Here is a 27,731-nt window from a genome sequence, read left to right as displayed (position 1 = left end):
CATGGGATGCTCATTATGCCCCACTTGTTCACTATGCCCTCTCATAAAATTCACTATGGCCCTTCCATAAAATCACAACGAAAATCATGGTATATGAGAAATGTACAATAAAAAGCTGCATGGCACAGTTTGCCCAATCGGCGGGGTACTTTTTCAAGTGCCCTTTGTGCAACAACAAGGACGACTTTAGTCAGCAGATGCAGCAGCGTGGCATTTATATTCCACTGCCACGAGGAACTTCCGTCGAAAACTTCGAGGAACTTCCGTCGAAAAATTGCTTCGAGCCAAACCGGTCGTATCAAATCGTTGACTTCTTCGGATCCAGGATCGCGTCAAGCGGTTGGGTTCCAAACTCAAGGAACTACTCATCCTTCCCATTTATGCCAATCTGCCGTCGGACATGCAGGCGAAAATTTTCGATCCAACTCCACCGAACGCCCGGAAAGTCGTACTGGCCACCAACATCGCCGAGACATCACTAACCATCGATAACATAATGTACGTGATCGATCCGGGCTTTGCAAAGCAAAATAATTTTAACTCCAGAACCGGGATGGAGACCCTGATGGTCGTGCCCATTTCGAAAGCGTCTGCCAATCAACGTGCAGGTCGAGCAAGGCGCGTTGCCCCTGGCAAGTGCTTTCGTCTGTACACAGCCTGGGCATACAAACACGAGCTGGAAGACAACACCGTCCCGGAAATTCAGCGCATAAACCTGGGCAATGCCGTGCTAATGCTCAAAGCTCTTGGAATCAACGATTTGCTTCATTTCGATTTCCTCGATCCTCCAGCACATGAAACGTTGGTTTTGGCATTGGAGCAACTTTACGCCCTAGGGGCATTGAATCACCACGGTGAACTGACCAAACTTGGACGACGGATGGCGGAATTTCCGGTCGATCCCATGATGGCAAAAATGCTGCTTGCTAGTGAAAAGTACAAATGTTCCGAGGAGGTGGTGGCCATCGCTGCAATGCTATCGGTGAATGGAGCCATCTTCTACCGACCGAAAGATAAAATCATCCACGCAGATACGGCCCGGAAGAACTTCAACCACATGCACGGGGACCACTTGAGTTTGCTGCAGGTCTACAACCAATGGGCCGAATCGGACTACAGCACTCAGTGGTGTTACGAAAATTTCATTCAGTTCCGTTCGATGAAACGAGCTCGCGATGTCCGGGAGCAGCTGGTTGGGTTAATGCAGCGAGTCGAAATCGAAATGGTTTCCAGTCTGCCGGAAACGACCAACATCCGGAAGGCTATTACAGCCGGGTACTTTTATCTCGTCGCTCGGCTCTCCAAGGGGGGTCACTACAAAACGGCCAAGCACAATCAGACGGTGATGATCCATCCGAATTCGGCACTGTTCGAAGAACTGCCTCGTTGGGTGCTGTACCACGAGCTGGTGTTTACGACGAAGGAGTACATGCGGTCGGTGATTGAAATCGAAAGCAAGTGGCTGCTGGAGGCGGCACCGCATTACTACAAACCGAAGGAGCTCGAGGATTCCACCGAGGGGGGCGACACATCTAAATCTCAAGTTTAGATGCTCAACAAATCTCACACTAGCGAATCAATCTTCGAAAAATCTTCTTTCATTTGTCGCATCTACTTGCATCGCTCATCATCTTTTTGCAGGAAATCTTCAGAATCGTCATCAATCTTCTTTCTATCTACTCAGCGTGCGCGCAGCTAGCCACAGCAAAACACAATCTTTTTTGCATCGTAGATAGAGTCGTCCCCCTCGGATTCCACCAATAAAAAGATGCCGAAAACGATCGGTCGGGCCACGCTGACCGAGGCGTAGGTTGTGATGAGACGGTTTGGGGTAAGTAAAGAGCATTTTTCGCACTATGTATTCAACGGGAATTGTTGTTATTTGCGATGACATTATCCTACCTAGGGTGTCGGGTGTAAATTAGTGATCTTTAGGGACAAATAGGTGAAATATAAGGTTGCTGCAACCATGCTATATTGTATGTCAGTAGAGAGCTAGCCCGTCTAATCCCAGTCGCGCTCCTTTCCGTTTCTTCAGGTCCGGTTAGGTGGATTAGGTATTCTCTGGCACGCCGAAGCCAACTGCAGGGCTGTTACAAGTGTCGCAAATTTTGTGCGGTTTTATAGCTTTTGAAGTGCGGATTTTGCGGAAAGCTTATCGACATTGAACACATTTTTTTAAATGATATTTTAGCTTGCCCAACCAACTATTAATAACTTTACTGCTTTACTTCTTTATTAAATAATAGAAAGTCTTTCTAAACGTAGATTTTCCTGGAGTCTTAAAATAATTAGAATCGAAACTTAGTTGAATTAACCCTAAGTGGAACTAATCCGCGCCAAAGCAAATCTGAGATGGCAGTCCACGAATACCTCAGATTTGCGAATTTAGCGTAGTCGTAACAACGCCGTCCTTGACGGGAACTAACAAAGTTTATACTATTTCAAACAATCGCTGATAGCAAGTTTTTTCGCCAAGTGAATGATGAAATACTCACAATGATTTCACTGTCTAAGATTTATTGCTGTCTCTAATAGCATATGTAGCAAAGCTATACATTATTTTTCTCTCGTCTCAATACCTACTTACTACCAAAAGTGGATGTGTTAATAACACAATCAATGATTAACAATTAAAAAAAAAACCCTCACTGAATTCAACCATACACAGCAGAACATACAAAATCAAATCTCTCTTTAAAATATGCCCCGACCCGTCCGCTCTAATGCTGCGACCACTGGATCGACTTGATGTCGATACCTTCCTGGACCATCTCCCACAGCGGGGACATCTCTCGGAGTCGAGTCACGTGCTTGATGCACTTTTCAGCTATGTAGTCGATTTCCTCGATGGTGGTAAACCGTCCGATGCCAAAGCGAATCGAGCTGTGAGCCAGATCTTCGTCGGCACCAATCGCACGCAGCACATACGACGGTTCCAGCGAAGCCGAAGTGCAAGCCGACCCACTCGAGAGGGCAACGTCTTTCAGCGCCATCAACAGCGATTCACCCTCAACGTATGCAAACGACAGATTGATACATCCGGGATAAGAATGAACTGGATCGCCATTGCGGATGACTTTCGGTAGCGATGCGAAGATTTGGTCCATCAGGCGTTTCGAGAGGAACTCCATCCATTTGTGATCGTACTCCATTTCACGGCTAGCGATTTCACAGGCTTCCCCCAATCCAACGACCAGTGGAGTCGGAACGGTTCCACTTCGAATGCCACGCTCCTGGCCACCTCCGCTCTGAATGGCTTCCACACGAACTCGAGGACGAATGTGAGTTGAATGCGAGAGGCTCCCAAACATACAAACTTTGCTCTTTCATTATCACGACGTTCTTATGCATAATCTAGTGTGACGTAACGTTGGATCATGCGTAAGAACACCGTGAGAACGAAGGAGTCGACTACATTCTTTCTGCCGCACCTATAGTACCGCACACGGTTCCCGCGCTGACTGTTCCTTACTTTCTCACTCTTATCAAAATTTCCTTCGATGAGTGAGAAAACAGCACCCCGTCAACGCGAGTGAGAACGCGAGTTGCCAGATCATTGCACACAAAACCAACTTGAATTAATTCAAATCAAAAATACTAGCGAACCTGGCGGTGAGCGGCGGAAAGTGGTCTAAAATTCTATTACAGAGAACCACCTTATTTTAATTAATTTCTTCGTAGAAAGTCGTCTGTAACTTCGTTTGTGCTATTATTCAACGTTTGATCAACTCAGGTGTTTATAAGAGCTCCCAATGGTTTGTTTTGATGCGTTTATTCCACATCCTATATGGCTCCTGTCAAACAGGTTAACCGAACGTAAACAATCATTTTAGAGTGCTCCAAGCAGTTTTTGAAGCTTTTAACCAAATGGCAATACAACTACATTCTTATACAACTCTGCACGCAGAAAAAAATATTTTAAACGTAATAATATTTGACGTAAATGCAATAAGAATTTCATTTTGTTTTGGCTGCAAAAAGAAATCATTATTGTTTCAACAATCCAGCATTATTGTCCCTTAAAACCCATGGATTGTTGAATCAAAAAGAAAATCTTTTCGAATTTACAAGAGCTTTCATGGTTTTGCCGTAAGCTGTCAAATTTGGCTGGCAACAAGAAAAATATGTTTGTTTTTAAAAGAGATTTCTTGTTGATTCAATCAAATTTATTTTATGAAGGCTGACAATTCACGCAGTAGAAATAACAATATGTTTATTGATTCAAAAATAATGTCGATTTTTTTTTGTGACAACAAACAGAATTGCAATTGAATTTTTGAGGCATAAAATTGCTGATCACGCCTTCCTTCGGAAGGGAAGAAAAGCCGTTGGTCACCGGTTCATGAGTTGATGGGTCGATATGTAGGGTCCAGGTGTGGGAGGTGCATTCCTGGCGTCGGGAGCATTGGTACTCAGTACGGAAAACAAGATCGACGGAAAAAAATCAAGGAAAAAAAAACTTAAAAATTGATTATATTTAACAACTGCAGCTTGAACTGCAGCTTACTTGCTTACCTCAAGTCTTAAGATTTTCGGAAATCTCGTACTTATTTCCCGAAATTCACAATTAAAAACAATACTTAATCAAATGAGAAAATTTTTGTTATTGTTTACATTTTTGTCCGGGTGAAAACGAGGGAATGGTTGGTAGTTATTTTTGTATTCATGGCCCGGGGAATGGACACAGCAAATAAATGCTAAATTAAAATTAACTATTGTTGGCTTAATAATAGAATATTGTTATTTTTACAATAGTTGCAATTGAAAAGTGGCTTATTAAAACAAAAAGAATCTTATGTTGAGTTTATTTGAATAAGTTTTATAGAAACAATAAAATGCAATATAATTTCAACCGGAATTGTTTGTTTAAATACAACTAAAGTTTTGTTTGGTTCAATGCAAACAATTTTCTGTCCGTGTGGAAGCTATTATTCAACGTTTGATCAACTCAGGTGTTGTATAAGAGCTCCCAATGGTTTGTTTTGATGCGTTTATTCCACGTTCTATATGGTTCCTGTCAAACAGTTTAACCGAACGTAAACAATCATTTAAGAGTGCTCCAAGCAGTTTTTGAAGCTTTTAACCAAATGGCAATACAACTACATTCTTGTACAACTCTGGAAGCTATTATTCAACGTTTGATCAACTCAGATGTTGTATAAGAGCTCCCAATGGCTTGTTTTGATGCGTTTATTCCACGTACTATATAGCTCTTGTCAATCAGTTTAACTAAGATGCTATAAAAGTTATCGTAGGTTTTATTTTTTTTTTTTTTTTTTTCAATAATTCGTTTATTTTTCCAGGCTCATTTGCTGTAGCTTTGCGGAGCCGATATTCATTGTTTAGATAACAAAATTACTTAAAACTAACGTTAGTAAAGCGGGGGCCGATTACTCGCGGCTATCTCGAGGTTAGGGGTAACAAATTGTAACAAATGGATGGCAGGGTAGGGATTGTGAACACAAGGTTTGGAGAGCAATGTGCTCTTGATCTCGAACTAGGCGACACTCTGATGAAAAAGACAAACATGGGGGTACACCGATGGGTAGCTAACAACTTGGGAGAACACAAGATGACACTAACTTCTAAATCCTCAAATCTATCCGTTTTAAAAACACATAAATTAAAATCAAATAGTCGAGGTCTCGGCTCGCCAAGACATCTCTAACGGGTATCGCGGGTTGTTTTCCTCGGGCCCTGAGGGATGTGGATAACTCAGATCTGGCAACACGGTGTAAGGTACACGACCAAACAACATGCTCGATATCGTGATAACCACTGCCACACGCACATAAATTGCTGCCTGAGAGCCCAATTCGATAGAAGTGCGAGTCTAACGAGCAGTGATTGGACATAAGCCTTGAAATAACGCGTATAAAGTCGCGGCTCATGTCCAACCCTTTGAACCATGGTTTGTTCGACACCTGTGGGAGAATAGAATGTAACCATCTTCCCAATTCACCATCATTCCATTTTTGTTGCCAACTGATGAGGACTTGCTGGCGAGCAATGGAGAAAAATTCGTTGAAGGCGATTTGTCGCTCAAAAATATCGCCTTCCATAGCGCCCACCTTAGCCAATGAGTCCGCTTTCTCATTACCCGGAATTGAGCAATGAGATGGGACCCAAGCTAAGGTGATAGTATAGGAGCAGTTTGATAAAGCACTCAGTTTAGATCGTATTTCAGGCAGGAAATACGAGGAGTGCTTCATCGGCCTCATTGAACGAATAGCCTCCAATGAGCTAAGACTATCCGTAAAAATGAAATAATGGTCAGAAGGTAGTGAGGCAATTCGCTCTACTGCGTAAAATATAGCTGCGAGTTCCGCAACGTATACGGAGCATGGTTTCTGCAGTTTATAGGAGGCGCTATGAAATTGATTAAATACACCAAATCCAGTGGAAGCATTTATGGTTGACCCATCTGTGAAAAATCTTTTATCGTTACTTACATGGTGGTACTTGATTGCAAAAATTGAGGGAACAACCATCGACCGATGGTGATCTGGTATTCCATGGATTTCTTGCATCATGGTCAGATCAAAATTTACAGAGGAACTATAGAAGGCTTGGAAGCAATCACGATTGGAGATTAATGAAGAAGGACCAACCTCCAGCGTCATGTACTCATAGTACAAACTCATGAATCTTGTTTGAGGATTTTGGTCGAGCAGCTTCTCAAAGTGTTCTATTACCAAAGGATTCAATACTTCACAACGGATGAGGAACCGGAAAGACAGCTCAGCGAAACGATCTGTCAGTGGGAGAACACCCGCGAGTACTTCGAGGCTCATCGTATGCGTCGAGTGCATACAGCCAAGCGCGATTCGGAGGCAACGGTATTGAACTCGTTGCAGCTTCAAGATATGTGTTTTCGCCGCGGATTGAAAGCAGAAGCTACCGTACTCTAGAACCGACAAGATGGTTGTTCGATACAACCTGATAAGATCTTCCGGGTGTGCTCCCTACCAAGTTCCGGTAATTGTACGAAGAAAATTGATTCTTTGTTGGCATTTTTGTTTTAGATACGCAATATGTTTTCCCCATGTGCATTTGGAATCGAACCAGACACCTAAATACTTGAAAGATATACTGTGAGTGATTGTTCTACCCTTTAGTTGAAGCTGTAACTGTGCAGGATGATGCTTCCTAGAAAAAACAACCAACTCAGTTTTCTCCGGAGAGAATTCGATACCCAGCTTCATAGCCCAAGTAGACAAATTGTCTAAGGTATCTTGCAATGGTCCTTGCAGGTCCGGTGCACTTGGCCCTATAACGGACACAACGCCGTCATCTGCAAGCTGCCTTAGCGAGCAATTTTCATCAAGACAACCATCAATGTCTTTAACGTAAAAATTATAAAGAAGGGGGCTTAAACATGAGCCCTGGTGGAGACCCATGTAACTAATTCGTGAAGTTGTCGAGTTTCCATGAGAAAAGCTCATATATTTCTCAGACAACAAGTTGCTCAAATAGTTGTTCATAATTGGTGAAAGCCCACTATCGTGGAGTTTATCCGAAAGGACATCGATACAAACAGAATCAAAAGCCCCCTTAATGTCCAAGAAAACTGAACCCATTTGCTGTTTTTGCGCATAGGCCAGTTGAATTTCAGTTGAAAGCAACGCAAGACAGTCGCTCGTTCCTTTGCCTCTCCGAAATCCAAATTGCGTATCTGAAAGTAAACCATTCGACTCGACCCATTTGTCTAGACGAAAAAGAATCATTTTCTCCAACAATTTCCGTATACAGGACAGCATCGCGATGGGACGGTACGAGTTATAATCCGACGCGGGTTTACCAGGTTTTCGAATGGCGATAACTCTTACTTGCCTCCAGTCATCCGGAACAATGTTGTGCTCCAGAAATTGATTGAATAAGTTCAACAAGCGTCTCTTCGCGACGTCTGGGAGATTTTTGAGCAAGTTGAACTTGATTCTATCCATTCCTGGAGCTGAGTTGTTACATGAGAGGAGAGCAAGTGAGAATTCCACCATCGAAAACGGAGAATCTATTTCGTTACTACCCGACGGACTATCACGAACGTTGGTTTGAACCGACACCGAATCCGGGCAAACTTTCTGCGCGAAGCTGAATATCCAACTGTCTGAGTACTCCTTGTCTTCGTTGACCGGTGATGACGCGTTGCGCATTCTCCTGCCGACATTCCAGAGTGTTCTCATCGAAGTCTCTCTCGACAAACCATCGACGAACCGACGCCAGTAACCGCGTTTTTTGGCTTTAATCAAGCTCTTAAAAGTTTTCTCGAGGTCGGTGTACCGCTCGAAATCCTCGACCTTACCGTGTTTGCGGAAGCGTTTAAACGCGGCGGACTTCTCGCTGTTCGCGTCGGTGCAATCCTTATCCCACCACGGAGTGAGAGGTCGTTTGCGAACGAAAACACCCGGAACGCGTTTCGTCTGTGCTTGAAGAGCGCAGTCAACGATAAGTCGCGATAAAAAGGAGTACTCATCCAGCGGAGGGAGTATCTCAACCGAATCAGTACCACCGAGAACCGCGGACGCAAATTTTTGCCAGTCGATGTTTTTCGTGAGGTCGTACGCGATGTCAACCGAGCGAGTGGAAGATGAACCATTGGTAATAGAAATTTTGATTGGCAAGTGGTCACTACCGTAGGGATCTTGAATTACTTTCCACGAGCAATCCAACGATAGTGAACTCGAACTGAGGGAGAGGTCTAATCTGCTTTCTCTTGCTGGAGGTTTGGCCACTCGTGTTACTTCCCCAGTGTTTAGAATTGTCATATTGAAGTTATCGCAAAGGTCGTATATCAGGGTTGAGCGGTTGTCATCGTACAGTTCCCCCCAGCCTGTACCGTGGGAGTTAAAATCTCCTAATATCAACCGAGGCTCAGATAAAGCTGAGCAGATATCTGAGAGACCTTGGCGAGAAATCGCAGTTCTTGGAGGAAGATATACTGAGGCAATACTGAGGCTTTTACCTCGAATATTTACCTGACATGCGACAACTTCAATGCCTGTCACGGAAGGCAGATCGATTCTATGAAAGGAATGGAGCTTATGAATCCCGAGAAGCACCCCTCCATACGAATCTGCTCGATCAAGGCGAATAATGTTAAAATCGTGGAAAGGGAGATCGGTGTCTGAAGAAAGCCATGTTTCACAAAGAGCAAATGCATCACAAAGTGAGTTGTGAACTAAAAATTTGAATGTGTCAAGTTTCGGTATAAGACTTCTACAGTTCCACTGAAGAACAGAGATCATATCCCCGACCTCATTCGGAAAATTATCCATCAAAGGATATGATCGATGCAAGGAAGGACCACCTAGAAGCTAGTTGCTTCAAAAGAGTTTTCACGAATGGAAGCACTAAATTAATAATGTTCCGAGTTGAGTCAGAGACGTTGAATATATTGAAGATGCTCTCCACAATTTCAGAAAACGTGAACATGGCATCATGTTCTTGCTGATTATTCAGCTGTTTTTCTGGCTGAAAAACTGGGATATCTGGGGTTTTAGATGATCCCGGAAGTGGCGGAAAGTCCTTGTTAAAATTACAAGATTTAAATCCCGGTGGTGGGGGTTTCGGTACATTTCCGCTACCTCTTAAATTTGTCAAGGTAGGTTGGTAGTCCATACGAGAGGCCTTACGAGGTTTTTGGGTGACGTTTATTTTGGACCGCTTCCTCGTGTTGCCATTAAAGACAAAAGGACTACTCTCACCCACCTCTGAGTCAGAGCCCTGATCATCATCTGGCAGGAGGTGGAATGTGTTGTTGCTTTTTGGGGTGGTTTGGGAAGATGAAGCGGTCGTTTTTAAAATTTCTGCTAACGAGCGCTTAGAGCGAGCTTGCAAAGACCGCTTTAGTTTTTCTCCCTGCTGTTTGTACTTCGGGCAATCACTCAGAGCATGCGGAGCATCCTTACAGTAAACGCATTTTGGGGTAGCATGACAAGGACCCTCCGTATGCTCCTCCCCACATTGATCGCACCGCGGTTTGTTGGAACAAAAGTCCGCGGTGTGACCTAGTTGTTTGCATTTCAAGCAATTCATTACCCTCGGTACAAACAAGCGTACAGGTAGTCGAACCTTCCCAATTGTGACGTAGTCAGGTAATGCCGATCCTGAAAAGGTCACACGAAACGAATCTGAGAGGGTATACTTTTTTTTTGTGCCTATGTGCGACACTGACTGCAGTTGAATGCAGTCCAGTATCTTGACTTTCGGGAGGGCACGGTTTTTGAAAATGCCGAAAGATTCGACTTGCAGGAAATCCTCACAAGTCAGACTCGATTCGGTGACCACTCCTTCAATTTCTACGTCACAACTGGGGACGTAGACTCGATATTCGATCGAAAAAAGCTCACAGGCAACAATCCGGTTTGCCTGTTTCAGGTCATCAACGGTAACGCGCAGTTTGTTTGACGTTACCTTAAAGATATCGGTTACGGCCGAAAAATGATTTGTCAGATCCTTCGAAATCCGAGAAATATTCAAAGGTTTTTGTTTGGGCCGGAAAAAAACAACCCACGGACCTTTTGAGTCGCTTGGGTAAGCTTTATGGCGGGGGGTCGCAGAAATTTTTAAGGGAACGGTTGGAGTAGGGGGAACAGGTGGACGAGGGGGCGATGGTGGAGAAGGGGGGGCAGGGGGTGAAGGAGGTTGTTGTTTAGACATCACCTTTGGGTAAGCTCCAGTGCTCGTTTTGGGGTCCGAAGTAGAATCCCCTGAGGTATCCATTTCCTCTTCAGTGAGAAGCAGATTTTCGAATGATGGAGATTTAACAGACTCATCATCGGAGATATCTGCTAGCGAAATACCCCCGCCATCATTGGTTTCATCCATTGCGGGGTCTTAAGTACCTCCGCAACAGATTTCGACATAAAAAAGGAAATATATATATATATTTATATATATATATATATATATATATATATATATATATGCGTTGAGAAAAAAAAATAATAAATAAAAAAAAAAAATAAGAAAAAAAATAAACTTATCCAAAAAATATAACGGTAAAAATAATACTTAATCCAACAAAGCAAAACAAAAAAAAAAACTTTAAAATGGAAAAAAAATAATGCCAGGAAAGTTAATCAACACTATAGGGAGATTAATCAACTTGCAAAATAAAAATAAAACAGTAAATGAAAAAAAAGAAAAAAAAAATGAAAATTTTTTCAGGAAAAAACAAAAAGGTGTCAGAAAAGTTAATCAACACTGTATGGAGATTAATCAGGTTGCGGAGAACGGAAGATAACCGTTTGTTACTTAACTCTCCACACAAGCGCACGGAGTGTGGCTGATGACGATGATCTATCCTGATGTGAGAATGATGGTGATGATCGTTCTATTGTTGCCCTCGAGTGTTTGCAACAAAGCACCGGCTGGCTCGCCGGCTGGTGAACTCGATGACCTTGAGTTTGCCGTTTCGTGATGCGATGAAACTTGTTGGTTAGAGATGTACAGCTCATCTGCCGGACTCGGCCGGAAATGACTGCTTCCTTTCTCGAACGATTGAGCGGCAATTACAATTCCGCGATGCTCACTGCACTTGTGTATACTATAACACCACTTAGTGTGAAAGCGGATTGAAAAAAAAACCTCAATAGGGGAAAAAAACTAGTACCGATTACGCAGTGCAAGCAATACTTGACCGAAACAGTCGAGCGTTCGATGTGGAATGATCGTAGGTTTTTTAAAGCATATAGGTAAACCGAACGTAAACAATCATTTAAGAGTGCTCCAAGCAGCTTTTGAAGCACAAACGAAGTGACAGACGAAGCGGCTCGAAAACTTTGGTGACTAACCTGCTATTTCAATTTTTCAGTGTACAACATGGCAACACCACTACTACTGGATTGTACCACATGGCAACACTACTACTGGATTGAACTAGCATTTTCACCAAATGTATCAGAATGTTTTGATTCTATCTCTTTCACTCTACTCAAAACTGAAATGCATAAAAAAATGACAAAATGATACGCACTCTTTGCACACTGTCAAAGAATCATTGTACACAAAATCAACTCTGTTCAAATCAAAACAAAAAAACTAACCCATCTGGTGGATGATGGCACAAGCTTCCAAGAAAATTCTATCACAGTGAACCACATTATTTTAATTGATTTCTTCGCCAGTTAGTCGTCTGTCACTTCGTTTGTGTTTTGAAGCGTTCAACCAAAAAGGCAATACAACTACATTCTTGTACAACTCTGGAAGCTATTATTCAACGTTTGATCAACTCAGGTGTTGTATAAGAGATCCCAATGGTTTGTTTTGATGCGTTTATTTCACGTTCTATATAGCTCTTGTCAATCAGTTTAACAAAGGTGCTATAAAAGTTATCGGAGGTCTTATAAAGCATATAGTTAAACCGAACGTAAACAATCATTTAAGAGTGCTCCAAGCAGCTTTTGAAGCGTTCAACCAAAAAGGCAATACAACTACATTCTTGTACAACTCTGGAAGCTATAATTCAACGTTTGATCAACTCAGGTGTTTTATAAGAGCTCCCAATGGTTTGTTTTGATGCGTTTATTTCACGTTCTATATATCTCTTGTCAATCAGTTTAACTAAGGTGCTATAAAAGTTATCGTAGGTCTTATAAAGCATATAGGTAAACCGAACGTAAACAATCATTTAAGAGTGCTCCAAGCAGCTTTTGAAGCGTTCAACCAAAAAGGCAATACAACTACATTCTTGTACAACTCTGGAAGCTATAATTCAACGTTTGATCAACTCAGGTGTTTTATAAGAGCTCCCAATGGTTTGTTTTGATGCGTTTATTTCACGTTCTATATATCTCTTGTCAATCAGTTTAACTAAGGTGCTATAAAAGTTATCGTAGGTCTTATAAAGCATATAGGTAAACCGAACGTAAACAATCATTTAAGAGTGCTCCAAGCAGCTTTTGAAGCGTTCAACCAAAAAGGCAATACAACTACATTCTTGTACAACTCTGGAAGCTATAATTCAACGTTTGATCAACTCAGGTGTTTTATAAGAGCTCCCAATGGTTTGTTTTGATGCGTTTATTCCACATCCTATATGGCTCCTGTCAAACAGTTTAACCGAACGTAAACAATCATTTTAGAGTGCTCCAAGCAGCTTTTGAAGCGTTTAACCAAAAAGGCAATACAACTACATTCTTGTACAACTCTGGAACCTATTATTCAACGTTTGATCAACTCAGGTGTTTTATAAGAGCTCCCAATGGTTTGTTTTGATGCGTTTATTCCACATCCTACCGAACCGAACGTAAACAATCATTTAAGAGTGCTCCAAGCAGCTTTTGAAGCGTTTAACCAAAAAGGCAATACAACTACATTCTTGTACAACTCTGGAAGCTATTATTCAACGTTTGATCAACTCAGGTGTTGTATAAGAGCTCCCAATGGTTTGTTTTGATGCGTTTATTTGACGTTCTATATGGCTCCTGTCAAACAGTTTAACCGAACGTAAACAATCATTTAAGAGTGCTCCAAGCAGCTTTTGAAGCGTTTAACCAAAAAGACAATACAACTACATTCTTGTACAACTCTGGAACCTATTATTCAACGTTTGACCAACTCAGGTGTTTTATAAGAGCTCCCAATGGTTTGTTTTGATGCGTTTATTCCACATCCTATATGGCTCCTGTCAAACAGTTTAACCGAACGTAAACAATCATTTAAGAGTGCTCCAAGCAGCTTTTGAAGCGTTTAACCAAAAAGGCAATACAACTGCATTCTTGTACAACTCTGGAAGCTATTATTCAACGTTTGATCAACTCAGGTGTTGTATAAGAGCTCCCAATGGTTTGTTTTGATGCGTTTATTTCACGTTCTATATAGCTCTTGTCAATCAGTTTAACTAAGGTGCTATAAAAGTTATCGTAGGTCTTATAAAGCATATAGTTAAACCGAACGTAAACAACCATTTAAGAGTGCTCCAACAGCTTTTAAAACTTTTAATCAAATGGCAATACAACTACATTCTTGTTCAACTCTGGAAGCTATTATTCAACGTTTGATCAACTCAGGTGTTTTATAAGAGCTCTCAATTGTTTGTTGGGCTTGTTCCGTTTTTGTTGCTGAGCTGGCAGCAATCAACTTCGCATTGGGGATGATTTCCAACATGCCCGCAGACCATTACTTCATCTTCTCGGATAGTCTCAGTTCGATTGAGGCTATTCGGTCGATGAAACCAAGTAGGCACTCATCTTATTTCCTTTCAAAGGTAAGGGAGCAGATGAGTGTACTGGTCGAAAGATCATATATGATTACCTTTGTATGGGTCCCCTCACATTGCTCAATCCCAGGCAATGATTAAGCTCATGACTGTATACCGCACATCTCCTCTCTACTCTGAGCAAAATTTCTTATAAACACTGACTTAGGCCGTTCGCAATGCTGTTGTATTTTATAAGGACTGTTTCAATTTGAAACTAGAACAGAAACGCACCTCTCGCAATGCTGAGTTGCAGTTTCATTATTCGAGCACTATTTTGCACCAGATTTGCAACTGCTCGACTATTCTGTTTTATTTATGAGCGAGTTTGAAACACGAATGGAACTCTGTTTCAAATTTCTTTGGATGTGTTGAAGATGTTTCGAAGAGCTCCACAAATAAAAAACGGAGGACTTCATAGAGAACAGTACAGTTTATGGAACTTGATGATTACAAACATGTTTTAGAACTGTGCGTTGCGCTGATCGTGTTGCAGTTTTATTTTTGACAGTTTCAAATTATAGAATTGACGAGTAGTTTAAAACAATTTTGAAACTCAGCATTGCGAACGGCCTTATAGTTTTAATTATTCAGTACCTGCATCTGTGTGTGTGAGTGTCTGGATCGGGTGAATCATTCTTCTTCACTTGGACTCGATTAATACGTTTCTTGCGGCACACCACTGCAAAATGACAGCGTTCACCGCACGAATCGCATTGCTTGTCGAGGGCTGGACAAGGGTAGTTGTTGGGTCGGAATCGGTTGCAGCGATTGCATCGTGAGCGTCGAGGTATGTGTTGAGGATTGCTCCGAGGTCGGTTCGTCAACGTCCTGTTGTTCCAGACGTCTGGTCCTGTGCGTTTCCTGTTAGCTTCGACACGTGTAGACTGAAAGTTTCCCCGATTGATTGCGTACACTTTCTGTTCTTCTGCTTGAAAGAAACGGCTAGCTCAACGCTCTCTTAACCTCGGGCCGGCTATCCACGTACTCTCGGCAGACTCGTCGGGGGACAAGGTGGATCAATCACCCAACGAACAATAACTGAAAACCGACTTTCATGCACCTAGGGCTCAGAAATTTAGAAATAAGGAGACGTTCACATTCATTTTATCTTTTTTTGTTTTATTTAAATATACATGAAGGAAGGGAAAGGAGGGGACATAGGGTAAGGGGAACGATGCGGCCGTTCAGCTCCCGTTGACGTCATGCAAATGTAGAGAGAGAGAGAGTTCTTCTAGCGACATACCTATTGCTGGTTACTCGATGGTGGGATGCTCACGGAAGGGGGAGAAGCACATCGGCATCATGCACTGGCAAGCGGGGGCGGACCCGCCGGACCTCACCAAGCTGACACCTCCCTAGCGTCCGCTTCTCCGCTCCATAACCGTGTGTAGCCGACCGAAATGGCGTGGGGGGGGGTCTCGGCAACTACCTGCACCCAGGATGGGGATTAGTTCGGGCTTTCGGGACTCACGTGGTACAGTCTGGACCTCCTAGCTCACTTCGGCAAACGACGCTCTTCACTCTTCTCACGTGGCTCCGATGACTGACCGACAAGGGCGGTTCACAGAGGAACAGAAGATTGTCCCACGTTGACTTCCGACTTCTAGCTCTTAAATAGCCGACTTTCTTCAACGAGCGGGCAGAATCTCGAGCGACGGCGTTGCCGGGTTAGCACGGGAAATCTGGGGTCACCAAGGCTCTGAAGATCCCCGTCTCCCGACCGAGGAGGCCGTGATATGGCGTGTAGATGACACCGAGAAACGTGCCAAACCGTGACACTTGTCTTCGCTGGTGTAACCAGAGTCTCACTCGCGCACCGTGCAAATCACCACACACTCCACGAAACGTATCGGTCCTTAGTGGGATTATTCCGATTCACCGCGTGTACGAACGGTAAAATTTTCTTCCAAGATGGCTTCGGGAAGGGTATTCACTCTTTGCGACGATCTCCGCGTACGTCCGTCTTCGGTGATAGTTCTGAACACTCTATCCCCTTCGCTGATCCTCAACATTTCTTTCCTCCCATCCTCTCCTTTTCGAACTCTCCCTCTCAACTCTCTTTCTCTCTCTCTTTCGCCGGTTGGCTTTCGGAAATGGGAAAACGGATCCCATTTCGCTCCATCGGAGATGTGAAGGGTGCACGTAATTTGCACACGGTGGGTTTATTAGTATATATATTGTTGTAATAATTTTAGTGCGGAACTTTGCCGTCTTGTTTTATTTATTTACATTCATGATCATTGGACAAATTACGCAAGCGCGGTTTAGATTGGTCCAATGATTTTTTTTCCCGTTTGTCGGTTTTCGATAACATCTAGCTACATGCAAAGCTTTACATCAACTTAATATGGGGCTGGGTAACGAATTAAATAGGTGAAAGATTTTATGTTAAACACAAATGAACAAAAGTGGTTTGAATATAGATATCTATGTATGTATATAATGCAAATATGGGTATTTAAGTAATGTTGAGCCTTCCTATGGCAAATAATTAAGTAGAAATCTAGCTTCCTATAAATTAAATTTTGTGTATTGCAAAAGCTGTACAATCCAATTTGCTTAAAGCCATTGTTAGCGGTGATTGACCGGTAACATGCTCCGCCTACTTCCGCTTCGAAAGCTTCATCACGGGTTGCTGCTTGCACGATAAAGTTGATGTCATATCCGAACGTTCTAGCTGTTTTAGCGAGGTACTTATTCTTTAGTCCCTTTAAAAGCTGTGTCCGCACAAACCGATGCTGATCGGTTGGACTATAACTACACAACCTGACTTTTCCCATTAATCGGGCATGGAAAGCCATAGCAGATTCAGTTTTCTCCTGCCTGTCATTGATTGAACATAATTTTTAATATTTGACACGAAGACTTGGTAGCAATTTACGTTGGTCAGATCGGGTCTCAACTTCGCGGCTCTCACGATACCCTGCAGTTTATTTCCAATGGAAAAGAATAGTAATTGCGATCTTTGAACGGGATTGTTTGCGTTGCTAAGCGTTGCTGCAATCTCAAAATTTTCTATGTATTTCCCACAACTTGTTGGCCGGAAGTCCACTGGGGAAGGCTTTATGTTGTCCCAGCGAATGCTTGTTGAAGCGCCGACTAGCAAGCCCAAGCCGCAATGTTTCCCACGCAGAATGCTTTCCGTAAAATAACCACCATCAGATGAAATGAAATTAACTTCACAATTGATTTTTTATGAATAATAATGACTGTGGGGCGTACAAATTCCTTCAATAAAAGGACACCTCGTCTCGCGTGCGGACACTCCGTCTCGCTATTCACGTGATAGGATAATGTAACTTTTGCGGACGTCCCGTCTCGCTTAAATTCTTGGTCATTCTAACTTTGATTTTTTCTTGCGGACATCCCGTCTCGCTATAGCCAACTTGAGCCTCTTCGCTAATTGTCTTTTGCGGACATCCCGTCTCGCTATTACGATATTTCATTTTTGCGGATATTTGTTTCGCATTTTCCATGACGACTCTTCATGAAATTCAACTTTGCGGACATCCCGTCTCGCCGTTGGCATTTTAAAAGCGGACATCCTGCCTCGCTGCCGGTATTTCAAAGGCGGACATCCCGTCTCGCTGTCATCGTTCCGGTAGCCTAGGGGCACTTTATGCTCTTTCAGAGCATACCATCTTTCTCTACAATGAAGCTCTGGTGGCACGTTACCTCAAACTACTTGTCTCACATACGTTTTCCTGGGGGATTCCCTTTCTTTTTTTATATCTGAACGTTCCGAAATGTTGAAGAATAAAAAATAAAATCTTAAAACTTTTTAATTAAAAATGACCTGGCAGATCGCCAATGTGAATTTCCACCTGGTTCAAAGGGGAATACCCCAACGCTGTAGCTTGCAGCTAAATTGTTACTTACCTCTAGGAGCTCCTGGGAATGAAAAGCGACGAGTTCTGGGTTTTCAAATATACGCTGCATAGCCTACATTGATCAAATCGAATTACAGTGTACGTCGACTTTAGTTCCGTATACATTTCTACCGAATCATTAATACAGCTCATTTCACACTTTCTTAAGCTCATGACTGTATACCGCACAGTACTCAGCACGGAAAACAAATTAAGGAAAAAACAAAAATCAGTATGAAGCAAGCAAGTTTTTCCAAAACTTAACTATGAAAATAGTATAAATCATCTACCTTCTAGTATGTCCATCGTCGTACTGTCCAGCTTGGACCGTAGTTCCTCCATTTTCCTGTTGTACTTCACTGAAATATATACAAATTACGTGCGTAAACAAGGCAGGCTACAGCAAAGTTTGAAGTTTTTTTTACCCATTAATGAGTATAAAAATACACATTTTTTGACTGGTACTACATTCTTAACATGTGTATTTTTTTACACATTTTAAGATCTCCAAATTTACACATTTTTTGACAGCTGCATAAAGGGTGTCCACGATGAAATTGCCACACACAAAATTGATTCGCAAAATTCGAGTTTTCATCCGATTGCCATCAAATTTTCAGGGATTGAGAAATAACTATTAAACTTCATTTTACCATTTTACTCGTATTTTATTTACAGTCCATACGCAAATGCCCGTACCTTGGCCTTAACCCCGGCCATAAGATTCTGCACAACCTGTGAATCAACCGTTTTTTTGCATGTAAACCCATACTTTCTTCAGTTCCTCGACTGTCTTCACTACCTTAGGTCGTTTAAGAAGGTGCTGCTTCATAATCGCCCAGTACTTCTCGATGGGGCGGAGCTCCGGAGTGTTGGGAGGGTTGAACATTTTCGGCACGAAATTGACCTTATTGTCCGCATACCACTTCAGCACGCCCTTGGAGTAGTGGCATGAGGCCAAATCTGGCCAGAAGATTGTTGGGACGTTGTGGGCCTTCAGGAGAGGAAGCAGCCGCTTCTGGAGGCACTCTTTTATGTACACCTGTTCGTTCATCGTGTCCTGGGTACCGAAAGGTGCACTCCGCTTCCCGCACGTGCAGATGGCTTGCCAAACCAGGAATTTCTTCGCAAATTTGGACATCTTCTGAGTGCGGACATGCTCCGGAACGCTGAACTTATCCTTGGCCGTGAACAACAGGTTGCCGGGGATCTGTTTGAATTCGGCCTTCACATATGTTTCGTCGTCCATGATGCAGCATTCAACTTTCGTCAGCATGTTGAGGTACAACTTCCTGGCACGGGTTTTGGCGGACTTGTTCTGCTTCTCGTCGCGATTAGGGGCCTTTTGTACCTTGAACGTTCGAAGCCCAGCCTTAGTTTTGGCCTTCTGGACAAAACTTCGGCTTAGGTGCAGCTTCTTAGCCACATCCCTAACGGAGGCGTTCAGATTTCGGTTGAAGGCCCCAACTACGCGGTTGTGATTTTTGGTGTTGTACGGAATACTTTTTCCTTCACTTCTGGGCTTCCGATCGGTGGTCAACCGTTCCTCGAACCGCTTAATCACTCGCGACACCGTGGAATTCGCGATTCCCAACGTTTTAGCGATGGAACGATGCGAGAGATCCTTGTTCTCGTGATGAATGCGCAAGATTTTATCACGCACGAGCTGTTCTTTCGACTCCATTTCCGCGAGTTTTGATCACAGGACTTTAAAACTTGCAGAATGTAAATAATGCACTATGAACTAAATCCACCCAAATTTTCATTAAATTTTACCCAACGGTTAAAAAGTTAGAGCAATTTCATAGTGTGGCAATTTCATCGTGGACGCCCTTTATAAATATAAAAAATGTGTATTTTTTTACTCATTTATTTGTTTACGCTGGTTACCGTGTAAGGATATTAAGTCCTACCTTGTAAATAGCTTATGGACACGCTATTTCAAAACCACCCAAATTTTGGTAGAATCCACCCAGATCGGTCAAAACTGAACCTACCCAAAAATGGGTAAACTGTGTTGGGAGTGACAAGTTGACAAATGAACAACGTTGAACGGATTCATGTCAGCTGGGTGGCATACCGCCATGTTATTGAAACCAACATCTGAAACGTCACAATTCCAGTGTGAACTGCAAAAATGTCGTAACTGAATTGTCTTATTTTTATCAAATGAAATTATTTTCCCTTTTATGCCATATAAATGGTTGACTTCGTGGTAGAAAATCAGAAAATAATATTTTATGAGTCCTAAGTTTATTTTTCACAAAATGTATGCAAAAATATTAAGAATATCCATAATATCAGTCACGCCTTTTTTGAAATTCTGGATTGAATCTTCTATTTGTTTACAAATTATGAGCTGTCAGTGGGGCCCACGATTCGCGGGCCCGCAGCGATGTTAGCTCTTTTCAAGGCAAGGCAAACAAGATAGGGATGCCACCTAGCTGATTCATGTCGATGTTGTAAATTTGTCAACTTGTCACTACCAACGCAGTTACCCATTTTTGGGAGGTTTAGTTTTGACCGATCTGGGTGGATTCTACCCATATTTGGTAAGTTTTGAAATAGCTGGGTAATGGGTAATATTTTTACTTATTTAATGGGTAGTCCCAGTCTCCCTCGAAAATGCTTACTTTGTAGTTGGGTATTTTGCGGTTACCGTGTTTGGGAAATTTGTTGTCACTGCAGTCTGAACATTGAAGGCAAATAGACTTTGTAGCCATTTGCATTTTTTGTGCTGAAAATTCGAACAAGTCCGTTTATAAGAATATTTATTGTAAAAACTCACGACTTATGTAAACTGTGCGATATATTTTAGATTCCGTTATAAAAGTGAGAGCGAACAATGTATAGTAGGAGGTGATTCGTACACTAGTGATGACTGTCCAGTGTGTAAAAACGAAATTAACTTGTAAAATTTTATAAAAATCCAGTATCTTATGGCCGTTTGAAGACAAGTCCAGCAAAATAGGATCTGCAGTAGTTTAATGACAGTGGCTGAAAGGTATGTCGAATATTGGTGAGGTATTTGTATTGGCAATTCAGAGAGAATTAGCATCCTTCATCTAACTATATGACAACCGCAGCTTAAATAGCATGCCGCGGGTTTCAATCAATGCTTTTTCTCTAAATTGACAACATTTTTTAACTATTGTTTTCAAATTCCTTAGTTATGGTTATTAACTACCCCATTAAAAATTCACCCGATTTAGGTATTATCGGCCGATTGTTCACCGACATGTATGGGATTTCATAAGAGGTGTCGATTCATTAATCAGTAGGCGAAATTGTTGAATGACGTGTTTGTTTACAAAAGCAATTACGCCCAAATCTCAAAGTTCTCCGGTATTACCGGACAATAATTGTCCGGTAATACCGGAGAACTTTGAGATTTGGGCGTAATTATTGGTCGGTACACTACTCGATGTACCACCCGTCGAAAACCGACTACAAGTTTTTGAAGATTAAAACACCGACGAAAACTGCGAGTGACAACCGATTTCGTCGGTAATATCAATTGACCTCTTTGTCAAGCAGTTTTGGCGTGACTTTCTACCAGCGATTTCATAAAACTGGACCAACAAATTTCTATTTTTTTTTATAAAACTCACAAATGTTGGCTATTTTTCTCGAGGTTCTAGAAGAAAAAATCTAAAAAAAAGTTTTATTTCAAAGTTCGAGTGGTAGTTAACGTCATTTTAACTGCTCGAATGAAGTGGTTAATTAACCACTTCATTCGAGCAGATAAAATGACGTTTCTACCACTCGAACTTTGAAATGAAACATTATTTTAAGATTTTTTTTCTAGAACCTCGAGAAAAGTAGCCAACATTTGTGCGTTTCACAAAAAAATAGAAATTAGTTGGTCCAGTTTTGTGAAATCGCTGGTAGAAAGTCACGCAAAAACTGCTTGACAAAGTGGTCAATTGGTTGATTTTGAATCATATACGTTGATGCCATCGGCCGATTAGTCGGAACCAAAATCGGCCGACTATGATAATTCTCATTTATAATTTTTTATGGTGTATCTTATACCATTGACAGACATACTAAGCAGTACCGTTGTACTCCTTTAATCGAGTACCTCAAAACGTACAATTTGAGGTACTAGCTTAAAGAAGTACAACGGTAGTACAACAGTGTACTTTGTATGTCTGTACAAGGTATTAAACGCTGTCCAGACTGGAGAGTTATAACATGTTATAACGGTTGTCAAATAATTGCAACACAGAAACCACCATCAAGATAGCGCTATAACATGTTATAACTCTGTAGTCTGAACGTACTATAAGTGCCATTCCACTTTTCAGAAACCCCTCCGCCACCCCTCTTAAAGTCTACGTGGGCTTATTAGTTTTATCTCATTAAAATACTTTTTTGAACTTTTTTCACTAGAAAATGTTATCTGTATCCGATAGTGTATTCCACGCAATGTCCGAGGTAGTTGAAATTGACCTCTTCCGATTTAGATCAGGTTTGTAGCGGAAGTGATTTTTTAAAAAGCACTACATTCGTTTATTAATATTTCCGGAACGAATGAAGCTACAGATAGCGTCTATTTCACTATAAAGCCATTTGTGACACTTGTATTTTTCATAGGCTTCAAATGTCAGTGTCAACAATCAATCACATAATAAATTGTCGAATATTCTACTCTCAAAAAAATATTGCCAATCATACAGGGGAAATGTTGGCTTCGGCAATACCTTAACCTATTATCGTCAGGGGGTAAACAACGTCCTTGAGAGCTCAATTTTGGCATGTGGGTACATTGTGTTTCAAAGCATCTATTGGCCAAATTTGAGTGCTCTAGGACTTTGTTTACCCCCTGACGATAATAGGTTAAGGTATTGCCGAAGCCAACATTTCCCCTATGATTAAAGTGTCCTGCATACTATTTATCATATTTTTTTCCAAAAAGTTTATTTTAAAATGTTTGTTATTAAATTACAATGGATAATAATACTATACATTATTGAAATTGATTTTGTTTGGTCCAGACATGACTCGTTCTTACTCCCGTTCTCCCGAATCTTACGGTCGAGAAAACATTCGCGTCAACGTACGACCGGTATCGCTATCGCCGTACGGATGATCGTTCTCCCAAATCCCGTTCGACAACAACCGTGACATCATCGGTTAAATATACTATGACCGTCAAATTTCGGAAATCGAGACGAAAATTGAACTGCAGTTTTCTCTTTTACCAAAGATCGTCTCCTTGACAATCCTGGATTACATCAGTTCTGAAAAGAAAAAGTTGCTTAGAGCATGATTTTATTGGCGGCCATCCCGATTTTGTTTGCAGTAATATTAATCCAAACTCGGTTTCACAGTAGCTTCTCTGCTGCTAAAATCAAGGATATATCAAGAAAATCTATCTTAAATGTCTATTATGAATTACCTGGACATTATCGTGAACATTACAGTTGATTCTTCAGCAAAAAAAAAAACTGGGATAATACGGAACGAATTTTAATAACTCGAATCAAACTTATGCATTTTACAGGTGGCAGACAAGGTTCTGTTGTTTACATTTGCAGAACAAGCAAATCATTTCGTGCTGAAATGCAAAACACGTCAAATCCATATGTTTTGAACAGTAGCGGGATTTAATAAATTGTGCAGATGAATTCAACATGAATGATAAGTTTGATTGTCCGGGAGGGGTTTTTGAAAAATAACTATTATTCAAACTTAGAATTAAGAACTAATAATATTCGAATAGCTTTAGACACGAACTAAACACCAGAATCGTCGAGAACGGAATTCTTTATTGCGTCAATTTGAATTTACTTTGAAATACAAAAGAGCTTCTGTTCCTGAACAATGCTTACATCTAATTATTATCCTATGTACTGTCTACTCCTGCTACCATGTTGTTTCGATGTTGTCTTTGCCAAGCCGTGATCTTGGTTGACACTGTAGGTGTTGAATTTGTCATCGTACTCTGCTGCGTTCCTGCTATCGTGGTCATCGGGGTGCCGATGGGCTGTAGCAATGATTTTGCTGTTGTTGTTGTTGCTGTCGACGTCCCCGTTCGTACTATGCTTTGACGTTGAGTTTGCCTGGAGATGATGGTTGTGTAATAGGATGCTGTACGTTGATGTCACGAATGAACGCGATAGACCCGCATTCATCAGTTTAACATCCAGTGGTGGTTTTCTAGTGGATTTGAGGTTTTAAATAAAAATAACTAAAAGATATGGTATCCAACTATGTTCGTTTGAAAAATATTCCTCTCCAAAAATTATTTTTTTAAAGTTTTTTCTAAGTCCATGTAAACAAACCACTGCCAGTTGTCAAAAAAGTGAGGTTAACCCGACAGTGCAGCTCCCTATTGTACTAAATGCTAAGGCCACTTGTTGTTAGTTTCGTTGAATTTTGGTCTAACCGATGGGTGATGTCTTCTGATGTTGGGGTTGTTGTTGAGGAGTGGTCCATAATTCATGCACATACATTGATATGTATTTAATGACAAGATGGCTTCGTTTTTTGTGAATGCGATTCAACGAGGTTTCTCAGTTGTAAGAGCAGAAAGGCTTCAGATTGTGAACAGCAAACAGCAAATTAAGTGTTTGTAAATTCCAATAAAAAATTATCATTGATTCTATAACATTCCCCAGAAAACAATTCCCCAGAATGCACTATTCCCCAGAAAAGCATTCCCCAGAATGTACCATTCCCCAAAAAAGCATTCCCCAGAATTTATCATTCCCCAGAAAAGATGATGAAATTAGTAATTTATCACTTTTTTTTTTGGTCATTTGATATTATATTTCAGTTTTATATTATTATATTACAGAACAGCTTAATATACATATTTTATTTATTACAAAGCGCCAATGCAAGGCCCTGAATATGGATCTCTCCATCCATTGACGTAGAAAAACGTAGTAAGCTTAATCCTTTCCGAATATTTCAGATTTTTCTAATGTAAGGCGTCCATAAATATACAGGTCCGCAAGTATCTTGCACACTGCATAATACATCTTCTGAATACAAATTTTCTCGATAAATTTTACACATTTGATTTAATATATTTTTCATGATTAAACTCTCTGATTAGTTTCAATTTACTAAATTGATGATACACTACGTTTACTTTTATGGAACTATGTATTTATCAATGCCAACCCATTTTAAAGCTCTTTAGAAAATGACAACCTTCAAGTTTTCTTCGTTCACCATTTAAAAAGTCAAAGGGTCTAATATGCAATCCAATTCAACCAGTCGGAAACTGTTAAACCTTATCAAAGAATTGTTCGACCTGAGTTGAAGAATTTCTCGTTATGGATTGAAAAATCGGTGCATGGAACGTTGAACTATCGATTACAAATTTATAACATTATTCCACACGTTATTATCCCAAATGGTTATTACCCCGAATCCCTTGCCAAAAGCTATTGATGACATATTTTCCTTATATATTAAAAGAAGGGAATATTCCCTTCTTTATCATACATCAAAATAATTAATTATTTTCTCTTTTATATATTCAAAGAAAGGAATATTGCTTCTTTATAGTTTATCCAATAATTAATTATTTCCCTTTGTTATACTTTCAAAGAAGGGAATATTCCCTTCTTTATCATATATTTAACGAATTGATTATGTTCTCTTTTATATATTAAAAGAAGGGAATATTCCCTTCTTTATCGTATATTCAAAGAATTAATTATTTCCTATTGTTATATTTTCAAAGATGGGAAACCCCCTTGAGCCATTTAAGAAGTTTTTCTTTTCTTTTTATATACGCGAAAGAAGATTCCAGGAGTGACTATAATAAACAAAAATAGTCAATCTAATACATGGCATACTTTTCTGGGGAATGGTTCATTCAGGGGAATGCTTTTGTGCATTCTAGGGAATGGTTTTCTGGGGAATGTTATAGAATCCTATCATTTGTATTCAGTATAAATTAGAAAAGGAAATTTCCTTCTCAAAAATTTATCCTTCTTTTGATTCCTTGCTGTTCTTCCATTTGTTTTAATTTCGGGGTAGTGGCCATTCGGGGTAATGGCCATTCGGGGTAGTGTACTATTCGGGGTAACGGCGTTCGGGGTAGTGTACCGTTCGGGGTTATGGCGTTCGGGGTAGTGACGTTCGGGGTAGTGTCACAGAATCCATAGACATATACACGAATCTGAATCGAGAAAAGACATAACAAAAAATAAATTCCATTAACTGACATAACCCCAAGGCTGCAAAATGCGTGTCGATGCATGTTGACATGGCTGGTTCTCAGCAATGCAATGACCAATCGTTATGATTCAACCACCAATCAAAAGATATGGCTATCTAATTTTATTTTGAATAGATAGAATCCCAATTGGACCTGTGGTTGGCCAACCGGAACGGAAAAACCCGGAAAAGTCCCGAGCAAAATGCGTGTCGATTCATGTTGACATGACAGGTTCTCGGCAATTTGGTTACCACATCTTAAAATTGAGCCACAACTTTTTTTTTTTTTTTAAATGCGTTTATTTTTCCAGGCTTATTTGCCGTAGCTTTGCGGAGCTGATATTCATCGTTTGGGTTACAAAATTACTTAATACTAACGTTAGTAAAGCGGGGGCTGGTTACTCGCTGCTATCTCGAGGTTAGGGAAGTGTTCAGGTGAATCGCGCACGGTTTTCGGAAGCAACTATCGTAAGCTGAGTCTTACGTATAGACTGTTCACCTTTACCCTAGCGATCGATCATCATCAAATCATCACCATCATCATCGCATCATCTCCGTCAATAGCCGCAGCGTAGCAGCAGCAAACGGAATACCTAGCTGCACCGGCTGATAGGTTGTTTACACAACCGGCATTAGTATAGTACAATACATTTTGCAAGTCCATTGCCTCCCTATTGTAGTTTTGTTTTGCCTCGTGGCGCGTGGTTCTGTCTCTCACCTTTGGTAAGGGAGTATGGTTCATAGTGAGACAACTTGTTGCAACTAGATAAAAGTTTTTTTTCGATTTTTTTTTTCGCTTTAATTTGCTTGTACGCCGTGCAAAAAAATTAATTACTAGTAATTAAAATTAATAAATTGGAGAAGGTTTTTATTTTTTTCCTTCTTAAGCGGTTGCGCACCGCTTTTGCGCAACACTTATGGCATCTTCCGATGCCAACGTTGCGCGAACCAGGTATTACCAACCACTTTCGAAAGGACCATGGGTTGTCTTTTTTCGGCCTAAAAATAAACCCTTGAAAACTCTCGATATTTCGAGAGACTTGCTGCGTAAGTATCCGGGAATCTTGGTACATAAGGAGAGATTCAACAAACTGCGTGTAGAAGCACCGAATTATGATGTAGCAAATAAAATTGCTGATCACGAGTTGTTTAGTGTTGAGTACAACATCTACATCCCTTCTCGAGATGTGGAGATAGAAGGCGTGGTCTCCGACGCGAGTCTGTCTGTCGAGGACTTGAAACGTGCCTCGGGTTGTTTTAAAAACAGAAAAGTCACAAGCGAGCTTGTAAAGATACTGGATGTTAGGCAACTGCATTCAGTGTCTTTACAAGATGGCAAGAAAGTCTATCAGCATTCAGACTCGTTTCGGGTGACTTTCGCTGGTTCAGTTCTCCCAAACTTTGTCAAAGTTGATGGTGCTTTTTTTCCGGTGCGGTTGTTTGTACAGAGGGTTTATAATTGTACCAACTGC

The 27,731-nt window shown here is 41.1% G+C and overlaps 2 protein-coding genes across 2 annotated transcripts; one reads left to right on the top strand and one right to left on the bottom strand.

Moving 5' to 3' along the window:
• The first annotated feature begins 400 nt into the window (after positions 1 to 400).
• Positions 401 to 1,549, top strand: LOC135714796 (pre-mRNA-splicing factor ATP-dependent RNA helicase DHX16-like). Its single transcript, XM_065238163.1, has one exon. It carries the CDS (start codon positions 401 to 403, stop codon positions 1,547 to 1,549), a length of 1,149 nt encoding a protein of 382 aa, XP_065094235.1.
• A 959-nt stretch (positions 1,550 to 2,508) lies between these two features.
• Positions 2,509 to 3,329, bottom strand: LOC135714797 (cysteine desulfurase-like). The gene has a single exon (XM_065238164.1). It carries the CDS (start codon positions 3,312 to 3,314, stop codon positions 2,724 to 2,726), a length of 591 nt encoding a protein of 196 aa, XP_065094236.1. The 5' UTR covers positions 3,315 to 3,329; the 3' UTR covers positions 2,509 to 2,723.
• Between the last annotated feature and the right edge of the window lie 24,402 nt (positions 3,330 to 27,731).

Source organism: Ochlerotatus camptorhynchus, unplaced genomic scaffold, assembly GCF_037179485.1.
Source record: "Ochlerotatus camptorhynchus isolate MF236.1 unplaced genomic scaffold, CSIRO-AGI_Acam_v1.1 ptg000726l, whole genome shotgun sequence".
Classification (NCBI taxonomy): domain Eukaryota; kingdom Metazoa; phylum Arthropoda; class Insecta; order Diptera; family Culicidae; genus Ochlerotatus; species Ochlerotatus camptorhynchus.
The sequence above is the reverse complement of the archived record's forward strand: the minus strand, read 5'-3'. Positions and strand labels throughout refer to the sequence as shown.